The sequence below is a fragment of the Otolemur garnettii genome, unplaced genomic scaffold (assembly GCF_000181295.1).
Source record: "Otolemur garnettii isolate 467f Iridium unplaced genomic scaffold, OtoGar3 scaffold00019, whole genome shotgun sequence".
Lineage (NCBI taxonomy): Eukaryota > Metazoa > Chordata > Mammalia > Primates > Galagidae > Otolemur > Otolemur garnettii.
The window spans coordinates 11,505,927-11,522,982 of record NW_003852414.1 but is presented as its reverse complement, the minus strand read 5'-3'; the positions used below and the strand labels follow the sequence as shown (position 1 = coordinate 11,522,982).

The 17,056-nt window shown below is 38.2% G+C and overlaps 1 protein-coding gene across 3 annotated transcripts in view; it reads left to right on the top strand.

Annotated features, from left to right (window-relative positions):
- ARMC3 (armadillo repeat containing 3) overlaps positions 1–17,056 on the top strand; it is an 82,334-nt gene that overhangs the window by 21,127 nt on the left and 44,151 nt on the right. For all 3 annotated transcript variants that reach the window (XM_003786759.2, XM_003786757.3, XM_003786758.3), the window contains exons 7-9: positions 1,059–1,242; positions 13,149–13,301; positions 13,396–13,501. In XM_003786759.2, coding sequence (XP_003786807.1) covers positions 1,059–1,242; positions 13,149–13,301; positions 13,396–13,501 — 443 coding nt within the window. The remainder of the gene's footprint in view (positions 1–1,058; positions 1,243–13,148; positions 13,302–13,395; positions 13,502–17,056) is intronic.

Genomic DNA, 17,056 nt, shown 5'->3' with positions numbered 1-17,056 from the left:
ATATAGTCTGGTGAACCGGAGATCTGAGCAATTCAGAGCACAGATAGCTTCCTAGAGAACCTTGCCCCAGCCCTACAAGGCACGTAGTATTTTAACCCTGTGCTGTACCTGAGTCTTCAAAAGGCCATTCTATCAAGCAGGCTGCTTCAGGAAGGCGGGGAAATGGTAAACCAGTGAATGCCGTGAACATGAGCCCATTGCTACAATTTTTTTGCAGTGAAGTGAGTTCTTTGGTGAGAAGCAATGCTGTGTGGTTCGAGTGGGTCATCCTTTCTGTACTTCTCCCACTTTCTGAATTTTTCCCTTAAATTCCTGGCTGTTTAAGTAAGGCTATGGCTGTCCACTGTTGCTGGGCTCAGGCAAGAAAGCCACAAACTCACAATACTTCCCAGTTGTAAATTTTAAGAAATATATTTTCATCAGCTTCTGTTTGCTTTTCAAAAAATACTTTGTGCAGATTTTAAAATTGTTTTTGGTAGAAGTTTATAGGAACAACTTCATTGGCTACTATTATTGGAAGTATTCTCTTAAGCATTATTTGGTTTCCCATAAAACATTTTGTTTATTTATTTATTTATTTATTTAGAGGCAGAGTCTCACCATGTTACTCTCAGTAGAGTGCTGTGGCATCACAGCTCACAGCAATCTCCAACTCCTGGGCTTAAGTGATTCTCCTGCCTCAGTCTCCCAAGTACTTGGGACTATAGGCGACCATCACAACACCTGGCTATTTTTTTTGTTTTGGTTTTGGTTGTAGTTGTCATTGTTGTTTGGCAGGCCCGGGCTGGGTTTGAACCCGCCAGCTTTGGTGTATGTGGCTGGTGCCCTAGCTGCTGAGCTACAGGCACTGAGTCATGGCTTCCATAAAACATTTTGGAGTAAGGGAAATGAGAAAAGGTGAGGCAAATGGTTAGGAAGAGTGATATTACTTTGATAAACAAAACTCTGAGGCCTCGGTCACAGCAAAATTAATTATATTATGTCTCTCTTGTAGTAAAATTTGGGAAGCATAAATTTCTTTTAGTATAGCTTTTTAAAGTTGTATTGACTTTTATTAGGAGTTGAATGACCTTCATGTAGAAGCACTTTCAGTGATAGCCAATTGCCTTGAAGATTTGGATACTATGGTGATGATCCAGCAGACAGGGAATCTTAAAAAGCTCCTGTCATTTGCAGAAAACTCTACAATTCCTGATGTGCAGAAGAATGCAGCCAAAGCAATCACTAAAGCAGCTTATGATGGTACATCTCATTTTATATAAACTAAGTACACGTATTTCCTCTTGTATTCTTAATTTTGACCAGTATAACAAATGCTGAAGTATTTGCTTTAAATAACTATTTAAGAATTGTTCTGTACTTCTGAAGGCCAAACTCATCTCACTTCTCATGAGTTAATGTGGAAATTGCTTTGTCAGGGATATAATAAATTCCATATGATTTAATTATAATCTTATTTTAAAAAAACATATTCTTAAATTAAGTTTTAAGCCTTTCTTTTTCTTGAACTTGTGGGATTATATAGAATGTATGCATTGTTTCTGAGCCTGAAGGTATTGTTTGAAGAAATTCACATTCAGAATGATACCTATAAAGTCATTTTCAAGTTTCAGCCAGAGCCTAGTAGGGCTATGTTTTATAGCTCTGAAAAGTAATACACTCATACTATATACATAATGCAATTTCCACTTCGGTGACAAGCTATGTTGACATAAATCTGTAAACTATGAGAGATTAATTACATCAGGAACACTGAAGATGAAATTATAGTTTTAATTTATGTATATTTGGAGTCTTTTATTTAATAAAAGATGTGATTTTATTTTTCCCCTTCCACATCACTACTCTTACAAATGATGACAGTGTTAACTATTTTAGGTGATTGATATTCTCGGTGTGTGTACTCACATCTGTATGTATGCCTATGAGGATGGGATATACTTCCTTCCCAGCTCCTCCTGGATTTCCCCAAGGCAAAGCTTTAAATCGTTCAGCAGAACTTTACTATCCTGCATGTAGTAGGCACAGGGGGGCCTCCGGAGTCACAGTATAAATGTCCAATCGAAAGACAGGTTGTGAAATTAAGGTTTTTAATATTGGCAAAAGTTCGTTTATTCAGTATTCTGTCCAATGGAATTTAGACATTCCTAGAGCTGGCCAGTTGTGTTTTCTTTCTATTCCAGCCCTTCTTTAGCTAATGGAGACTCAAGGAGAGGTGTAACAGGAAGATACGGGCAACATCAAGCCCACAGTTTTGGCGTATCTCAGCTTCTCTTTGGAGAATCTTTATGTGTGTCAGCATGGTCGGGTCCTTCTGAGTCTGTTTCAGCCCTTCTTGGGCTCCTGTGATGTCTCCTCTCATTGCCATGGTGTTGGCAGGTGCACCAGCCAAAGTTCCTCCTGGTGGTTGGGTCCTTGTGCTAGTTCCACACCTGACACTGTCATGACCCAGTTATGTGAGCCTAAACCAGTTATGAAGTACAGCCTGTCCAGACCCGTTTGTTTATTCAGTTGTTAATGGCTTGTTGGGCTCCAACCCAGAACAGTCAAGTAAACAGACCAGCACACTGCAGTGTTAAAAGAATTGAATGAAAGAAACAGAAGATTCCCCCAGGAAGGCTGCCCCATACAAGCTTGGGTCAGAGAAGTCTTTCTATGTGCTGGGACTTGGAGTGAAGCATACAAAGTGGCTGGGCAAAGAGGGTCCAGGTAGGATAGAGGGGGACCAGAAGTTCTCTAAGAAGGAACAGTGTGTAAAGGTCAGGGGAGAGAGAGAACCTGGTCAGTTCCACAACTGAAAGTTTTCAGAATGGCAGGTGTGTAGGATGTGGAAACCTGAGAGTTCAGGCTGTTGAGGCAGTGAGGGGCCGAATGCTGCAGGGGGCTATAGGCCAAGTGAAGGACTTTGGACTTTACTGGGAACAAAGAGCCATTGGAATGGCTTAGAGAAGGGAGGAACATTACAGATTTTGACTTTTTAAAGAAAGCACTTTTGCAACAAAGTGGAGAAGAGGTTTGAAGCTTGTAGGACCAGACAGAGACGACTAGGAAGGGGTTGCCGTGCTAATCTGGGTGAGACACGAAGGTGCCTGAAGCAGAGATGTGTGGTCATGGTGGGCTCCAGGCCTTTTGCAAGGAGAACCTCCAGCACAGCGCTGGCCACACTGAGGGGTCTCTGAGGATTTGTTGAACCTGCGTGGGTTAAGGGTGGAAGTGGATAATGTCGAGGGTGAAGCTAAGTTTCTGGTTTGGACAACTGGGAGTAAAATGGAGCGACTCACAGAAATGGAAATTGAAGAAGCAGGTTGTGGTTGGAGAAAAGGAAATGAGTTCCATAAAAACAAAATCATGGTAAAATATACATAATGTAAAATTTATGGCCATTATAACGATTTGTAAGTGTGCAGTGGCATTAAATACATTCACATTTTTGTACTACTGTCCTCTGTCCTTCCACGGGACTCTTTGTGTATAGCAAAAAGTAAAACTTTATACTTGTTAAATAGTAACTTCCCTCTTCTCTCCTCCCCCCAGCTCTTGGCAACCACGATTCTACTTCCTATTTCTATAAATTGAATTACTCTAGATGGCTCATATACATAAAATCACACAATACATGGCCTTTTGTGAGTGTAAAGCAGTTAGCATGACGTCTTCAAGATTCATCCACTTATAGCAGGTGTTAGAATTTTCTACCTTTTTAAGGCTGAAAAATATCCTATTTATGAGTCTGTACACACAAATCCATTCACCCATTGATGGACAGTTGGGTTGCTTTGGCCTTTTGGCTGTTGTGAATAATGCTGCTATGAACGTAGATGTACAAACACCTCTTTGAGTCTCCACTTTCTTTTGGACATGTGCCTAGAATTGCTGAACCATATGGTAATAGTCTTTTTAATATTTTAAGGAACTGCCATATTGTTTTCCATAGCAGCTGCACCATGTTACATTCGACCCACAGAGCACAGAGTTGTAATTTCTCCATATCCTATCTGACACTTGTTATGCTCTGCATTTCTTTTTTTTTTTTTTTAGTTTTTAGTTTTTAAATTTCAGATTAGTAAGGGGGTGCATATGTTTTGTTTACATTCTTTGTATTCATACAGACTGGGTCAAAATTATACGTGTTCCCTTCACCTGGATAGTGGGCACTATACTCAACAGGTGTAAATATGCTATTCTCAGTTTTTATTTTTTCGCAGTAGCCATCCTGATGGATGTGAGGTTGTGTTTCACTCTTGTCTTGATTTGCATTTCCCTAATGATTAGTGATGTTGAGCATCTTTTTCATGTTCTTATTGGCCACTTGTATATCTTTTTTGGAGATGTTTATTTAAGTTCTTTACCCATTTTTAATCAAATTGTTTTTATGATGTTGAGTTGTAGGATTCTTTGTATATTCTGGATATTAACCCCTGATCAAAATATGTGACCTGAAAATATTTTCTTTCACTCCATGGGTTGTCTTTTCACTCTGTTGATTGTGTCCCTTGATGCACAAAAGATTTTAATTTTGATATAGTCCAATATATCTATTTTTTTCTTTTGTTGTCTATGCTTTTGATGTCATATCTAAGAACTCATTATCAGATCCAGGTCATAAATATTTTCCCCTATGTTTTCTTCTAAGAGTTTTATAGTTTTAGCTCTTACGTTAGGTCTTGATCCATTTTGAGTTAATTTTCGTATATGGTATAAAATAATCATCCAACTTCATTCTTTTCCGTGTAGACATCCAATTTTCCTAGCATCAGTCTGTTAAAATCCACTCTTTTTATGTACTGCAAAGGAAGTCAAGCAGACAGTCTTTAAGTCCCTTCTGGCACTGACGTTTTCTGATTATACTTCCTTATGCTAGTTCTAAAATAACCACATTTCAATTTCAAGTCGTGTCTCCTCAGTCTTTATTTTGGAATTGAATGACTAAATCTGCCTGTACTTCACTTGTGTCATTTGTGACTGTACAGCGTTCCCTTCAGCTGTCCCTTTTCCAGACTGAAAAATCCACATTTTGTTTAGTCTCTCCCTACACACCGTGTTCTCAGGCTATCCCGTGATCATTCTCTTACCTCTTTGGGACTTTCTCTATTTTATGATACCCTCCTTGAAGTGTGTTTCATAAGTATTATGAAAAGTACTTAAAAAATATGCATCATCAGGCAGTGCCTGTGGCTCAAAAGGATGGGGTGCTGGCCCCATATGCTGGAGGCGGCGGGTTCAAACCCAGCCCCGGCCAAAAAAAAATATATGCACATCACTGTATATAATATAAAGAGAAGTTATTTATGATTATTTTCAATTTCAATCTTATGCAGTTTTGGGCCAAGGCTGGGTTTGAACCTGCCACCTCTGACATATGGGGCCAGCACTCTGCTCCTTTGAGCCACAGGCACCACTCACAGTCTTATGAATTTTAGTCATTCTCTTAACTACATTGGCATACTTGGCCAGCCCTTCAAGGGAACACTCTACAGTGAACCTCAGGTCCTTTTTCTTAGGACCTAGAGCTCAAACATCTTTCATTTTAAATGCTAACATTTCTGATTTCTAGTTTTTAAATGCAAATGTTGCTTCAAGTCTAGTATTATATTTTCTTTAAAGCCTAGTCAAAGACCAATGTATACAAGTATTCTATTAAATCTTAGAAAGCTGCACTCTGCTTATGATTTAACGACCATTTATTATGTGTGTGCTGTATGTAAGGCACTGTCCTAGAAGATAAGGATAGACAGTGAAGGAGCCGAATAAACATATGTTGAATTGACAAAAAAAAGATGTATTTCCTGTAGAATACAGAGTTTGATATTTATCTTTAGGCCAACTTTATAAATTACATTGTGCAGTTCTTTTTGTCTTTACTCTTTTATCTACTTGATATACCATATATGAGTGATACGTTAGACATTCTCCTTGTTATTTTTGTCGATTTTCTCTTATAATTTTACTTTAAGCAACTTTGCTTTATTTGATGTTGTTTAATATCCATTATTATGTTTTTAAAAAAATCTCACTTGCCACTCTTTACCTTTAAATTCTAATTGATTGTAAGATTGTTATGTATTATCCAGCATGGTCTCGGCAGAAAAAGAGTTGTGCAAACTCCAGATGGCATAACTAGAGATGAAAGAAGGAACTACTTTCAGAAGTATAGTTGGGGTGAGGACGACACACAGGGGATGATGAGGTAGCCACAGATTAGCAATGCTGGGAAACCTTCACTAGCACTAACTAGGTCCAAAGGGCAAGGCAAAGAAATATTTTTAGATTTGTATTTATAACTACTATATTTGGCCTTATTCTAATTTCATGTTTTAAGCTTTTGCTCTTTTATTTCTTAAGCTGTTTGCTTTACCTCTTACATATTTAAAAAATTCTTAAAATGTTTTAAAGATAAAGTTGTATAGTTGTTTAAGATACTTAGTAATTTTGCTTCTACAACTCTTTCTGATATTTATAAATTTAACAGGAGGTTATAGATCAAGGGTCCTCAAACTTTTTAAACAGGGGTCCAGTTCACTGTCCCTCAGACCGTTGGAGGGCCGGACTGTGGGCCAGGACGAGTCAGCTGCTAAGGCGGCAAAAACACCCTGCGGGCTGGATAAATGTCTTAGGTGAGCCACATGTGGCCCACGGGCCACAGTTGGAGGACGCCTGTTATAGATTCTCCTCTCAAATCTATAAACCTCTCTTTTATAGGACTCACTTTGCCATTGCATTCAATTTTATCCACATTTGTGATTTAGAATTATGTACACATTGAATCTGTTTCTCTGTACATCGTTAATTTCTCATAATAAAGCTTATCTATTCTTAAAACTTTATTTTAGATTGATTTCTCAAAGTATATTTTTTCAGTAAAATAATCTTTTTTCAAATATTCAAGAATGGTGTGATTTTGAGATCTCATCTTCTGAATAAATTTATTGCCTTCAAACATATATGACAATTTAACTGGGTTTGGAATTCTTGTGTCAAAATATTTTTTCCTTAAATATCTGTAAATCTTGCTTGCGTAGAGTCCAAGTCTGAGGCCAGCCTGATTTCAATTTGTTTTGTATAGGTGGCGGTTTTTTCCCCCTTATATTGGGGTAGATTTTTTTTATCTTGTGAGTTCAAAAATTTTGCCAAAATGTGTCTGAGTTCCCCCTCCAGGGTGTTCAACACAGTGAAGCCTTTTGATCTGCAGACTTTTCCCCTAACTCAGGAAAGTGTATTTTTCTATTGTATTCTTAACTGTTATAGTTCCATTTAATCTTTTCCCCAGGAATACTTGTTATATTCAAACCGTCTCTGCTCTCTGTCTTTCATCCTGTTTTGTAGTCTTTCCTAATTTCGGCTATCAGTGTTCACAACACAATACAGAGTGCTCTGTCTAGGCCTGGCTCTGATGAAAGACAAGGCTTACAGGTGCCTTCTCCCCCTTCTCCCCATCAACTGAGGTGGCAATGGAATCCTGTAGCCCAGTTTTGGATGATGATGAGACTTTTCTCTGGTATAATGTTGCAACACCAAAGTTCTGTCTTCTCCACATGCCACTGGTCACACAGGAGGAGGTTAATAGAAGTTTGGAACATTCTGCGAGGCCCGTAATTGTTTGTTGACCAGGGGTGAGTTATAGAAATTTCTTTCTTCTTCTCTTGCCCTTGCCCCAGGGTCCTCTTTTTCTTCTTTTCGTTTCAGTCAGCCTCTTTGACAGACCAGTAGGTTTTAAACAGCCCAACCTCTTCCTCTCATTTCCATGGCTTAACCTATATGACTTGTGCTTCCATCATTCTGCCAAAATAGTCCTTGTAGAATTTGACATTGACCTCCCAGCTCCTAAATCCTACAGGGCTCTTTCACTTGATCTCTGTGTGGTGTTCCTCACCGCTGATTGCCCCTTCTTCCTCAAAGCTCTTCATTCTTTGGCTGCCCAAACACCTCTCTCTCCTGATTGTTCTCCTGCTTATCAGACCATCCCTTCAGCTTTGCCGGCTTCCTCTCCTCTGCTCACCATTTCATTGTTAAACTTGCCTTCCTGTTCCCTGTCTTGTTCTCTTTTAAATCTCCCCAAGCAATCTCACTTCTGACTAATGTTTCAGCTGCCTCCTTATTTGCTGTGGAATTGTTTCTAATTCTGACCTGTCTCCTGAGTTCCTGCCTGCATTTTTGGCAGCTTCCGATCCCGTCCAACTGCATTTCCCAGACTCATCTTTGAGGAGTCTTGAATTCCTTTGACAATCTGTACAAAGTGTAACCTTCCCAAAATAAACATATGCACAACATTCTGTGTATAATTCAGGGAGTTCATGGACTGCTCGAAGCCCTTCTGTGTTTTCTGGATCCTTGAGCCCTAAGAATTAAGAACTATTTGCCACTTGAACTAGAATAATGAGGATCAAGTCCAGATGTGCTCACTGGCTACTGGAGAGTCTCCCATTTTATATTAATGCAACCACACGGCCATTGATTATTAGTTTGTTCTTGCTCGGGCAGCCTCCATCGTGTTCTCGAGCATGTAACGTAGGCTAGACCATAATTTTGTACTCCTTTGCTCTGGTTTAGGCCCTTTGTCTGGATTTTGATTTTGGAAATCCTGTTTTGACCTTTTGGTATCCGTGCTCCTACATTGGCAAGATTTAGAGGGGAAATCAAATTTTCTAATCATGTTCATTTTCAAGGTGTCAATAACATCACTGTGTTCTCCTTCTGACCTTAAGAAATTAGAAAATGTAATTTCTCCCGCTTTAACCTGGTCTAGCCTGCTGTGAGTTAAATGTGCTGTCAGTTTCTTCACACCAGACTTTCATCTGACTCTATTATGGAAGATTAAAGCAACAACCTGTGCATGAACTAAGGTAACCTGACCCTGCTACTTTAGAAGACCAGGCAAGCACAGCGTAAAAGTTAACTTCTGTTGGTTAGCGGAATCTCCATTTTCCAGATGGGAGAGATTAACATCCACCCTAACATCACTCAACCAGCTGACCATGTGTATCACAGGAGGGCTCACTCACCACTGTCTTGCAGATTTCACCTTACTATGCCTAAGGCTTGTATGTTATAATTTGACTCCCTCCAGTAGTAACTTGTAGTAACTTTCCTCCATCCACTTCGGCAGAGTCTCCTTTCTCCCTAAATTGTTTCCACCTTTGGTGTTTGTACAAACTCACTGGAAAAATACGTCAAATCCAATGGGGCCAGAGGTGGTTTGATTTTCATATATCCTTGACACAGCTGTTCTAAACCTTGATTCTAGGAATCTCTAGACCAGCAGTTCTCAACCTATGGGTCGTGACCCCTTTGGGGGTTGAATGACCCTTTCACAGGGGTTGCCTAACACCATCAGAAAACACATATTTCAGTTATGAAGTAGCAATGAAAGTAATAATAATTTTGTGGTTGGGGGGGTCACCACAACATGAGGAACTATATTAAAGGGTTGTGGCATTAGGATGGCTGAGAACCACTGCAAAGATATATGATTCCTTAAAGATTAAAGCTTTCTCTCTGTCCATATATCCATCCTAGTAGATCCTTAAGAGTGAACCCTCTTCTGGTTGGAAGCACAGATCTCTTGAGAAAATCTCTTCCTTCCAGAACAGAATTCCCCTAAGGATCTGAAGGCCCTTGTGGGTGGAACTGCCCACTTCTGATCAGAACATGATAGTAGGCCAGAAGCGACATCCGTGGGCCAGTGCTAGAGGATAGCTTCCTCAATTGCCTGATTATTCTCTTTTTTTTGTTGATTTATTTACCTCTTTACTGTGTTTCCCTGGTCAGATCCACCATCGCCATCTCTTCTTCCCTCTCCTAACCTGGATTCTAGACTATGCCTTCTCTTTGTATTTCTTGTCTAATCTTTTGTATAATCCACCATATGACCCCTACCTGCCAGATGCCGTCAGCTTAACCCTACGTGTCTTATTTTCTATTAGTTACAATGGTGAACTCTAAAAGCTTAACAAGAATTAACAAAGTATTTCTATATTGAATGTAAATAATCTTAGAGGAGTCTTAAAAATTTCTCCCAGTTGGAAAACTCCACTCATAAGTAGATTTTGGCATTGTTCCTTACAGTGTTAAGAACAAGATACCTATCAATATTAATTTATAACTTTTTGTTACTCTTTATCATCATAAGAATTCTTTTTAGATGAGGTCGTGCACTGTCACTAGCACAAAACACAGTCTCCGAGTTTTGTTTGTTGTGTAAAGCTTTAACATGCATCCCCCCTGTGGGAAGTCCAAATCCATATGCCTTTGACCTGGCACCAGTAGGAGGAAGGTGTTAATTACTATGTTGCTATGAGGTTTATGAACTGGCATTAACATCTCAGCAGGAGCAAAGGTGGCACAATAGCAACTACTGAGAATGGGTGAAGAAAAGCATCATTACATACAGATTTATTTTCAGTAATGAAGCCTCATGCTTTTTATTTTAGTGATAGGGAACAAATATTATTGTTAAAGACCATCATTCGATTAGTACCATAACTATGTTGCCATCTTTATGATCTGCGTAATTAAAACACAAATACTTTACTTCTTGGTGTAGTAATTCAATGAAAGTACTTGGTTTATAAGTTAATTCATCTTGTAAATCTATTATAGCCACGCTGCAGTCAGCACATTTGAGGTTTAGCAAACCCAGCTGGATTTTGAGAGCCCTCCCAGCAGGGTTGAGAAACTAATTGCCTACAGTAATTTATTTACATTATTTAAAAAAAAAATCTTTCCAATAATTGCATATATATTGTTTTTTGAATGCAACAACTATACACTCCAAAGTTAGTCTTTACAGATTAATTATTTTGGCTGATTTTTCTGATGGAATCCATGCTAAGAGTACTGTTTAGGAACTCTGGTTTAGAGCCATCTGGGAAGCCTTAATGATAAATCTAAACATTTTACACCAGAGACTCTAGCAAAATTTCAGATATTATATCTTTAGTGAAAAATAATAAAGATTACATATATTTTAAAATGTTTTAGGAGCCACATACTTGAGATTTAAGGTACTAAATGCAGCTTTTTTTAATGAAACACAGTCATGCCTGAATTCTAATGTTAAATGAAAATAGCAAGGAATTAAAATGATAGGATTATAGTGTGGCTCCCGATTGGTTTAAGAAGAATGAGCAGAAGTGTTAGTAACAGCCTGTGCCAGTTTTGGCCAGATTGCTTAGTATACATCTGTGTATCTGATGAACAAAGACCAAAGGTATTTGCAAATATGGTGCCATCTGAATATAATTCTGCTTCTATGAAAAAGGGCTATTTTTTGGAATCGTTGTTATGGAAGGAAGAAATAACAACTTTAAAGTGGAAAGTTAATTGCTATTAATTACTGAAAATAGCCTTGGAAAAAAGTTAATTCAGATGTGTATAAGAAATAAAGACATTCCACATGAGATGGTGTAATCTAAATTATCAACATTTTTTTGCAGAGATTCTTATTCTAATAGAATATTCTTCTCTCAAATATTAATGTCCTAAGAGCACATATCACACGTTCTTCTATTTTAATCATGAAAATTGACTTTCTAAAGGTTAATTTTATAAACTTTATAAATGTTATTAACGGAGAATCAAATCTGCGGCAAAGTTTTTGAAGTAACTATAAATAATTTAGCAAGGAGTTATTTGTAAATTCCTTTTTTCATACTAGTCTCTGGTACCTCTTTATGGCATTAAAACCAAGTTTGGATTGCTGGTATACATTCTAATAAATAATAACTTCTTTAGAATTAACCAGGCCACAAAATAGTAAATAAAAAATTATTTCAAATAATGCAACACAAAACCAAAAATAGGTTTTCATATTCTAATTCAGTTTAATGCAATATCTATGGTAGTATAGTAATGAATTTGTTTTGTTTTGTTTTTGAGACAGTTTTGCTTTGTCACCCTTGGTAGAATGCCCTAGCGTCCTCAAATTCTTGGGCTCAAGTGATTCTCTTGCCTCAGCTTCCCTTGTAGCTGGGACTACAGGCACCTGCCTCAACAACCAGCTAGTTTTAGAGACAGGGTCTTGCTCTTGCTCAGGCTGGTCTTGAACCCATGAGCTCAGACAATCCACCCTCCTTGGCCTCCTAGAGAGTAATGAATTTGTTATGTATAAAATATCAAACTAAATTAAGAGAAAAAATGTTTAGGGAACAAAAGAACATTAGAAATACATTGGCCAGACACGATGTCTCATGCCTATAATCCTAACACTTTGGGAGGCCGAGGAGGGTGGATTGCTTGAATTTGGAGTTCAAGACCAGCCTGAGCAAGAGCAAAACCCTGTTTCTATTAAAAATGGAAAAACTGAGGCAAGAGGATGACTTGAGCCCAAGAGTTGGAGGTTGCTGTAAGCTATGACAGCATGGCACTCTACCCAGGGAGACAGCTTAAGAGTCTGTCTAAAAAGAAAAAAGAAAAAAAAATACTTCAGTTTCAAATATAATATTTTAAAGAAGGTAAATATCATGGTACATACTTTGTTTTCAAATAAGGAAACCATTCTAATGTATTTTTACATTATATTTATGATAATTTATCAATTAAATAATTATTTTTATTTTTTCTACTTAAGCATGGAGTACAATCAGAGATGAAAGCTCCTAAAGCCTTGGGTTCTTACTATTCAGTTTTACTTTCTCTTGAAGTAAAGTAAGACTTCTCTTACTCTTTACTCTTCTGAAGTAAAGTTCTTTTCACGGCGTCTTAAGTATCCAGCTCACCAATTTGCTCATCTTAGGCATTCTTCAAATATGGGGGGTTTTGTTTCAATAACAATCAATGAAATCACTTTGGGTCCTTAATCACAGGGTCGCCTGTGTGAACACTTTGTGCCAGGCCAAACACAAGACTGGTGTTAATTCAGTGCTTGCTAAATCTGAATTTAGTATCTTTATTATTACAGAATTTTCTTTGCCATAATGCCGATATTATATATAAGAAACAGGAAAAAAATGCAGCACCCATGATTCATCTTGCATGATGGCTGTGTTCTAAAGGTTAAATAGACATATAGTTTGTCTAGTTCCAGTTTAGACTCCAGTATTAAAGCTAGCAAATGATTGGAGTTCACGTTCTGCTTTTGCTGGGTTAAGTAGTAATCCTCACACAGTTTTGGCATCAAAATTCTGAATGATTTTTCTTCTTGTTGATGAAAGCTGAAAACAGAAAACTTTTTCACGAACAAGAGGTCGAAAAGTGCCTTGTCACCCTTTTGGGTTCTGAAAGTGATGGAACTAAGATTGCAGCTTCCCAAGCGATTTCGGCCATGTCTGAGAATTCAGCCAGCAAGGATTTTTTCAATAACCAGGGTAAGCAAGCTGGAAGCAAATTCTGTGAACAGTTTTAGGGTACCATGCGTTAGTGTACATGGGCCTTATCAGAGTCACCTTTCTCTTTCGGTAGGGATTCCACAGTTAATTCAGTTGCTAAAAGGTGACAGTGAAGAAGTGCGGGAAGCTGCCGCCCTGGCCCTGGCAAACTTGACCACCAGCAATCCTGCTAATGTGAAGTAAGTTCAAAACCCCTTACCCAACGCCGACTAGTCGGATAATTCACAGTCCAAAATGTTCTATTTTTAATATTTTGGCTTTCAAGATAGTTCGTGCATTTATTCAGATGATCTTTCTTGGATTATGAGTCATCAGATTAGCCTCTTTTCCAAAGATATTACAAAATCTTGACTGTTTCTGAGTTTGTTTGGAAAACATACCAGCCATTTGATTCAGGCAACAGGCTAACTCTTCTAGAAGCTTCAAATACAAATAAGACTGGATAAAGTTGGAACTATTAAAGATAGCATTATGTAAACATTTGACAAATTTAGAAAAATTATAAAAGATCCATTTTAAAGGGTTGTAAACTTTATATATATATACACACACACATATAATTATAAAATACACATATATAATGTTTACAGCTCTTAAAAGCCCTTTGTGTGTGTATGTGTATTTTATATATAAAACACACACACAAACGTTTTTTAAAGTCAATTAAAAGCAACATCTTGGCTTGGTGCCTGTAGCTCAGGGGCTAGGGCGCTAGCCACATGCACCTGGGCTGCCAAACAACAATGACAACTACAACAAAAAAAATTAGCCAGGCACTGCGATGGGCATCTGTAGTCCCAGCTACTTGGGAGGCTGAGGCAAGAGAATCGCTTAAGCCTAAGAGTTCGGGGTTTCTGTGAGCTGTGATGCCACAGCACTCTACCAAGGGTGACATAGTGAGAATCTGTCTCAAAACAAAGAGCAACATCTTACGGTCAAATACTATGAAGAGACGTTAAAGGATAGGAATGCCTTCAAGAACTCTAGTTTGTGATTAATCTTCATTGGAAAATTAATTATCAGAATAATCTGCCAGCAATTTAGGAAACAGAGACTCTGCAAGGTTACCTAATTTTCCTGGGCACATCTATTTATTAAAATAGCTGAGCTGGAAATTCAACCCAGGTCTGTTAGACCCCCAAGTTTGTGTTCTTTCCTCTACAGAAGGTTAAGACTTCCTTATAAAACACTGAGAATTTCTTTAAGCCAACTTTCTTTTTTTTTTTTTTTTTTTTTGAGACAGAGCCTCAAGCTGTCCCCCTGGGCAGAGTGCCGTGGCATTACAGCTCACAGCAACCTCCAACTCCTGGGCTCAAGCGAGTCTCCTGCCTCCGCCTCCCAAGTAGCTGGGACCACAGGCGCCCGCCACAACGCCCGGCTATTTTTTGGTTGCAGCCATCATTGTTGTTTGGCGGGTCCAGGCTGGGGATTCGAACCCACCACCTTAGGTGTACGTGGCTGGCGCCTTAGCCGGTTGAGCTATAGGCGCCGAGCCAAGCCAACTTTCAAAAATAAAATAACTACTTGCCCTCCCTGCATCTCATTTGGTATATTAGTTAACTTTCATCTATTATATTATTGTTTTGTGACATCATGGCTAAAATTACCATTTTCTTTTTTTCTTTTTTGCAGTTTTTGGCCGGGGCTGGGTTTGAACCTGCCACCTCCAGCATATGGGGCCGGCACCCTACCCCTTTGAATCACAGGCACTGCCCCAAATTGCCATTTTCTAACTGGAAATAAATCCTCTTTTGCACCCATCATATGCTTAAACTATATCTTAATCTTTCTTTCCTCTTCCTGACTCCCACATGTTTTATAAGGACTTAATGACTAAAAATCTAACAATAACTGATAAAAACTTAAAAGAAATGCATAAGCATCAAAACAAAACTTTGCTCCTTTAACAGCTATGATCTCTGACATTGTAATTTTCTAAATTAAGGTTATCATTATCTCTATGAAGGCACACAAAGATCTGAAATATTGAGTCATAGTCAGTAGCAATTTGAAAAAAGCCTGTTCAGTGATTTTTTTCCAGTACAGTCAAATGGTGCAAAAAATCATAGCCACAACACTAAATGACTTCTCTCTCCAGTTCAATTAGATTTATACATTATCTGAAATACTTAGTTAGGCCTCCTTGATTTAATATGAATTTGAGTGGCTTATACTATGTATCGTTTCACAGTTTTATATAAAATCATAGAAAATTAGGATGGTAAGTAGGATGGTAAGGGGCTGCCTTCAGACTTCCTCTTTTAATATGTTTTACACATTTTTGTCTTCTGATTCTATAGTTCCATTTTGTCCACATACTACATTGAAAGATCAGTTAAGACTAAATGATGCCTGGTTTCCTCCCTCCTGCAACTTTTGTAATTTAATTTAATTTTTGTAAATATTTTTCTTTTTTTTTTGAGACAGAGTCTTATTATGCTACCCTCGGTAGAGTGCTGTGGCATCACAGTTCACAGCAACCTCAAACTCTTGGGCTTAAGCGATTCTCTTGCCTTAGCCTCCCTAGTAGCTGGGAGGTGCCCACCACAATGCCTGGCTATTTTTTGTTGCAGTTGTCATTGTTGTTTAGCAGGCCTTGGGCTGGGTTCCAACCCGCCAGCCCCATTATGTGTGGCTGGCGCCCTAACCGCTAAGCTACAGGTGCTGAGCCTCTTGTAAAAATTTAATTGTAGTTATTTCTTTAACCTATTAGATACTGTCCATTCTATTTTTTTATATTTCTATTTGATAAGAGAAATGATACATTTGTGAGAGTGGTTTTCTGGGCATTCTTTGAGGTCTATATAATCTTTACTTTGGACTTTCTGAGTTAAAAAATATTGAGAATAAATGTTTTTGATGAGGATATGGAATTAGATTTCATATATTTGTGCTGAAGACCGGAGTTGAAACAGATTCTACAGTCAATCAAAAGGCATGAACACAAATAAGTTATGTTGTCAGTCCTTCTAGCAAGCCTCTTAGAGTATTAGTTACTAACACCAAACATAACAGATGTGACAATAGAGACAATGGGTTGCTCTTAATAAAGAATGTTTTCTACTCAGGGCAGCTTTAAAAAATTGTAGCTTAAATTTAGCACTGCTGAGTGTCTCTAGCCTCATGTTTAGGAGCAGTACATTTGATCATCTCTCCTGCTTCTGGGGTGGTTGGAATCACTTGCTCTTCTGTCACACCTAAGTAGTAAGGAAAAGAAGCTAAGACCCGGAGCTGAAGTCCTCCAGGTGGGTTTGGTAGCTTGGTAGCTGTTTGGGTATCTGATCTAGCCTAGCCAAAAAAACCCCCAAAATGAATTTTGTGTATATTAAAGTGTAACCCCTTCTCCTACATTCATGTCTTAATGTGCCAAAAATAAACTAATTCTTAAACTCAGGGCGTCTTTTGGTGTAGGAGGCTCATTTCAGGCAGTAAGTAACCCCTGGTGTTGTTTGGTAACATACGATGTTGGTGCAGTTTCCTTTATGTAGTGGATTTTTGCCTGGAAAGTTGTGGGTAAATTAAAGGAAATAATCAACCAGGGGAAGGCGAAACATACTTTGTGTTGACTCTTTTGTAAAACTGACAAATGCCTTCTGTAGTAAGACATTTTTATAACCTAAAAATAGTTTTATAATCCACTTGTAAATTAATTTATTTTTATTTTTTTTTTTTTTTTTGAGACAGAGCCTCAAGCTGTCCCCCTGGGTAGAGTGCCATGGCATTACAGCTCACAG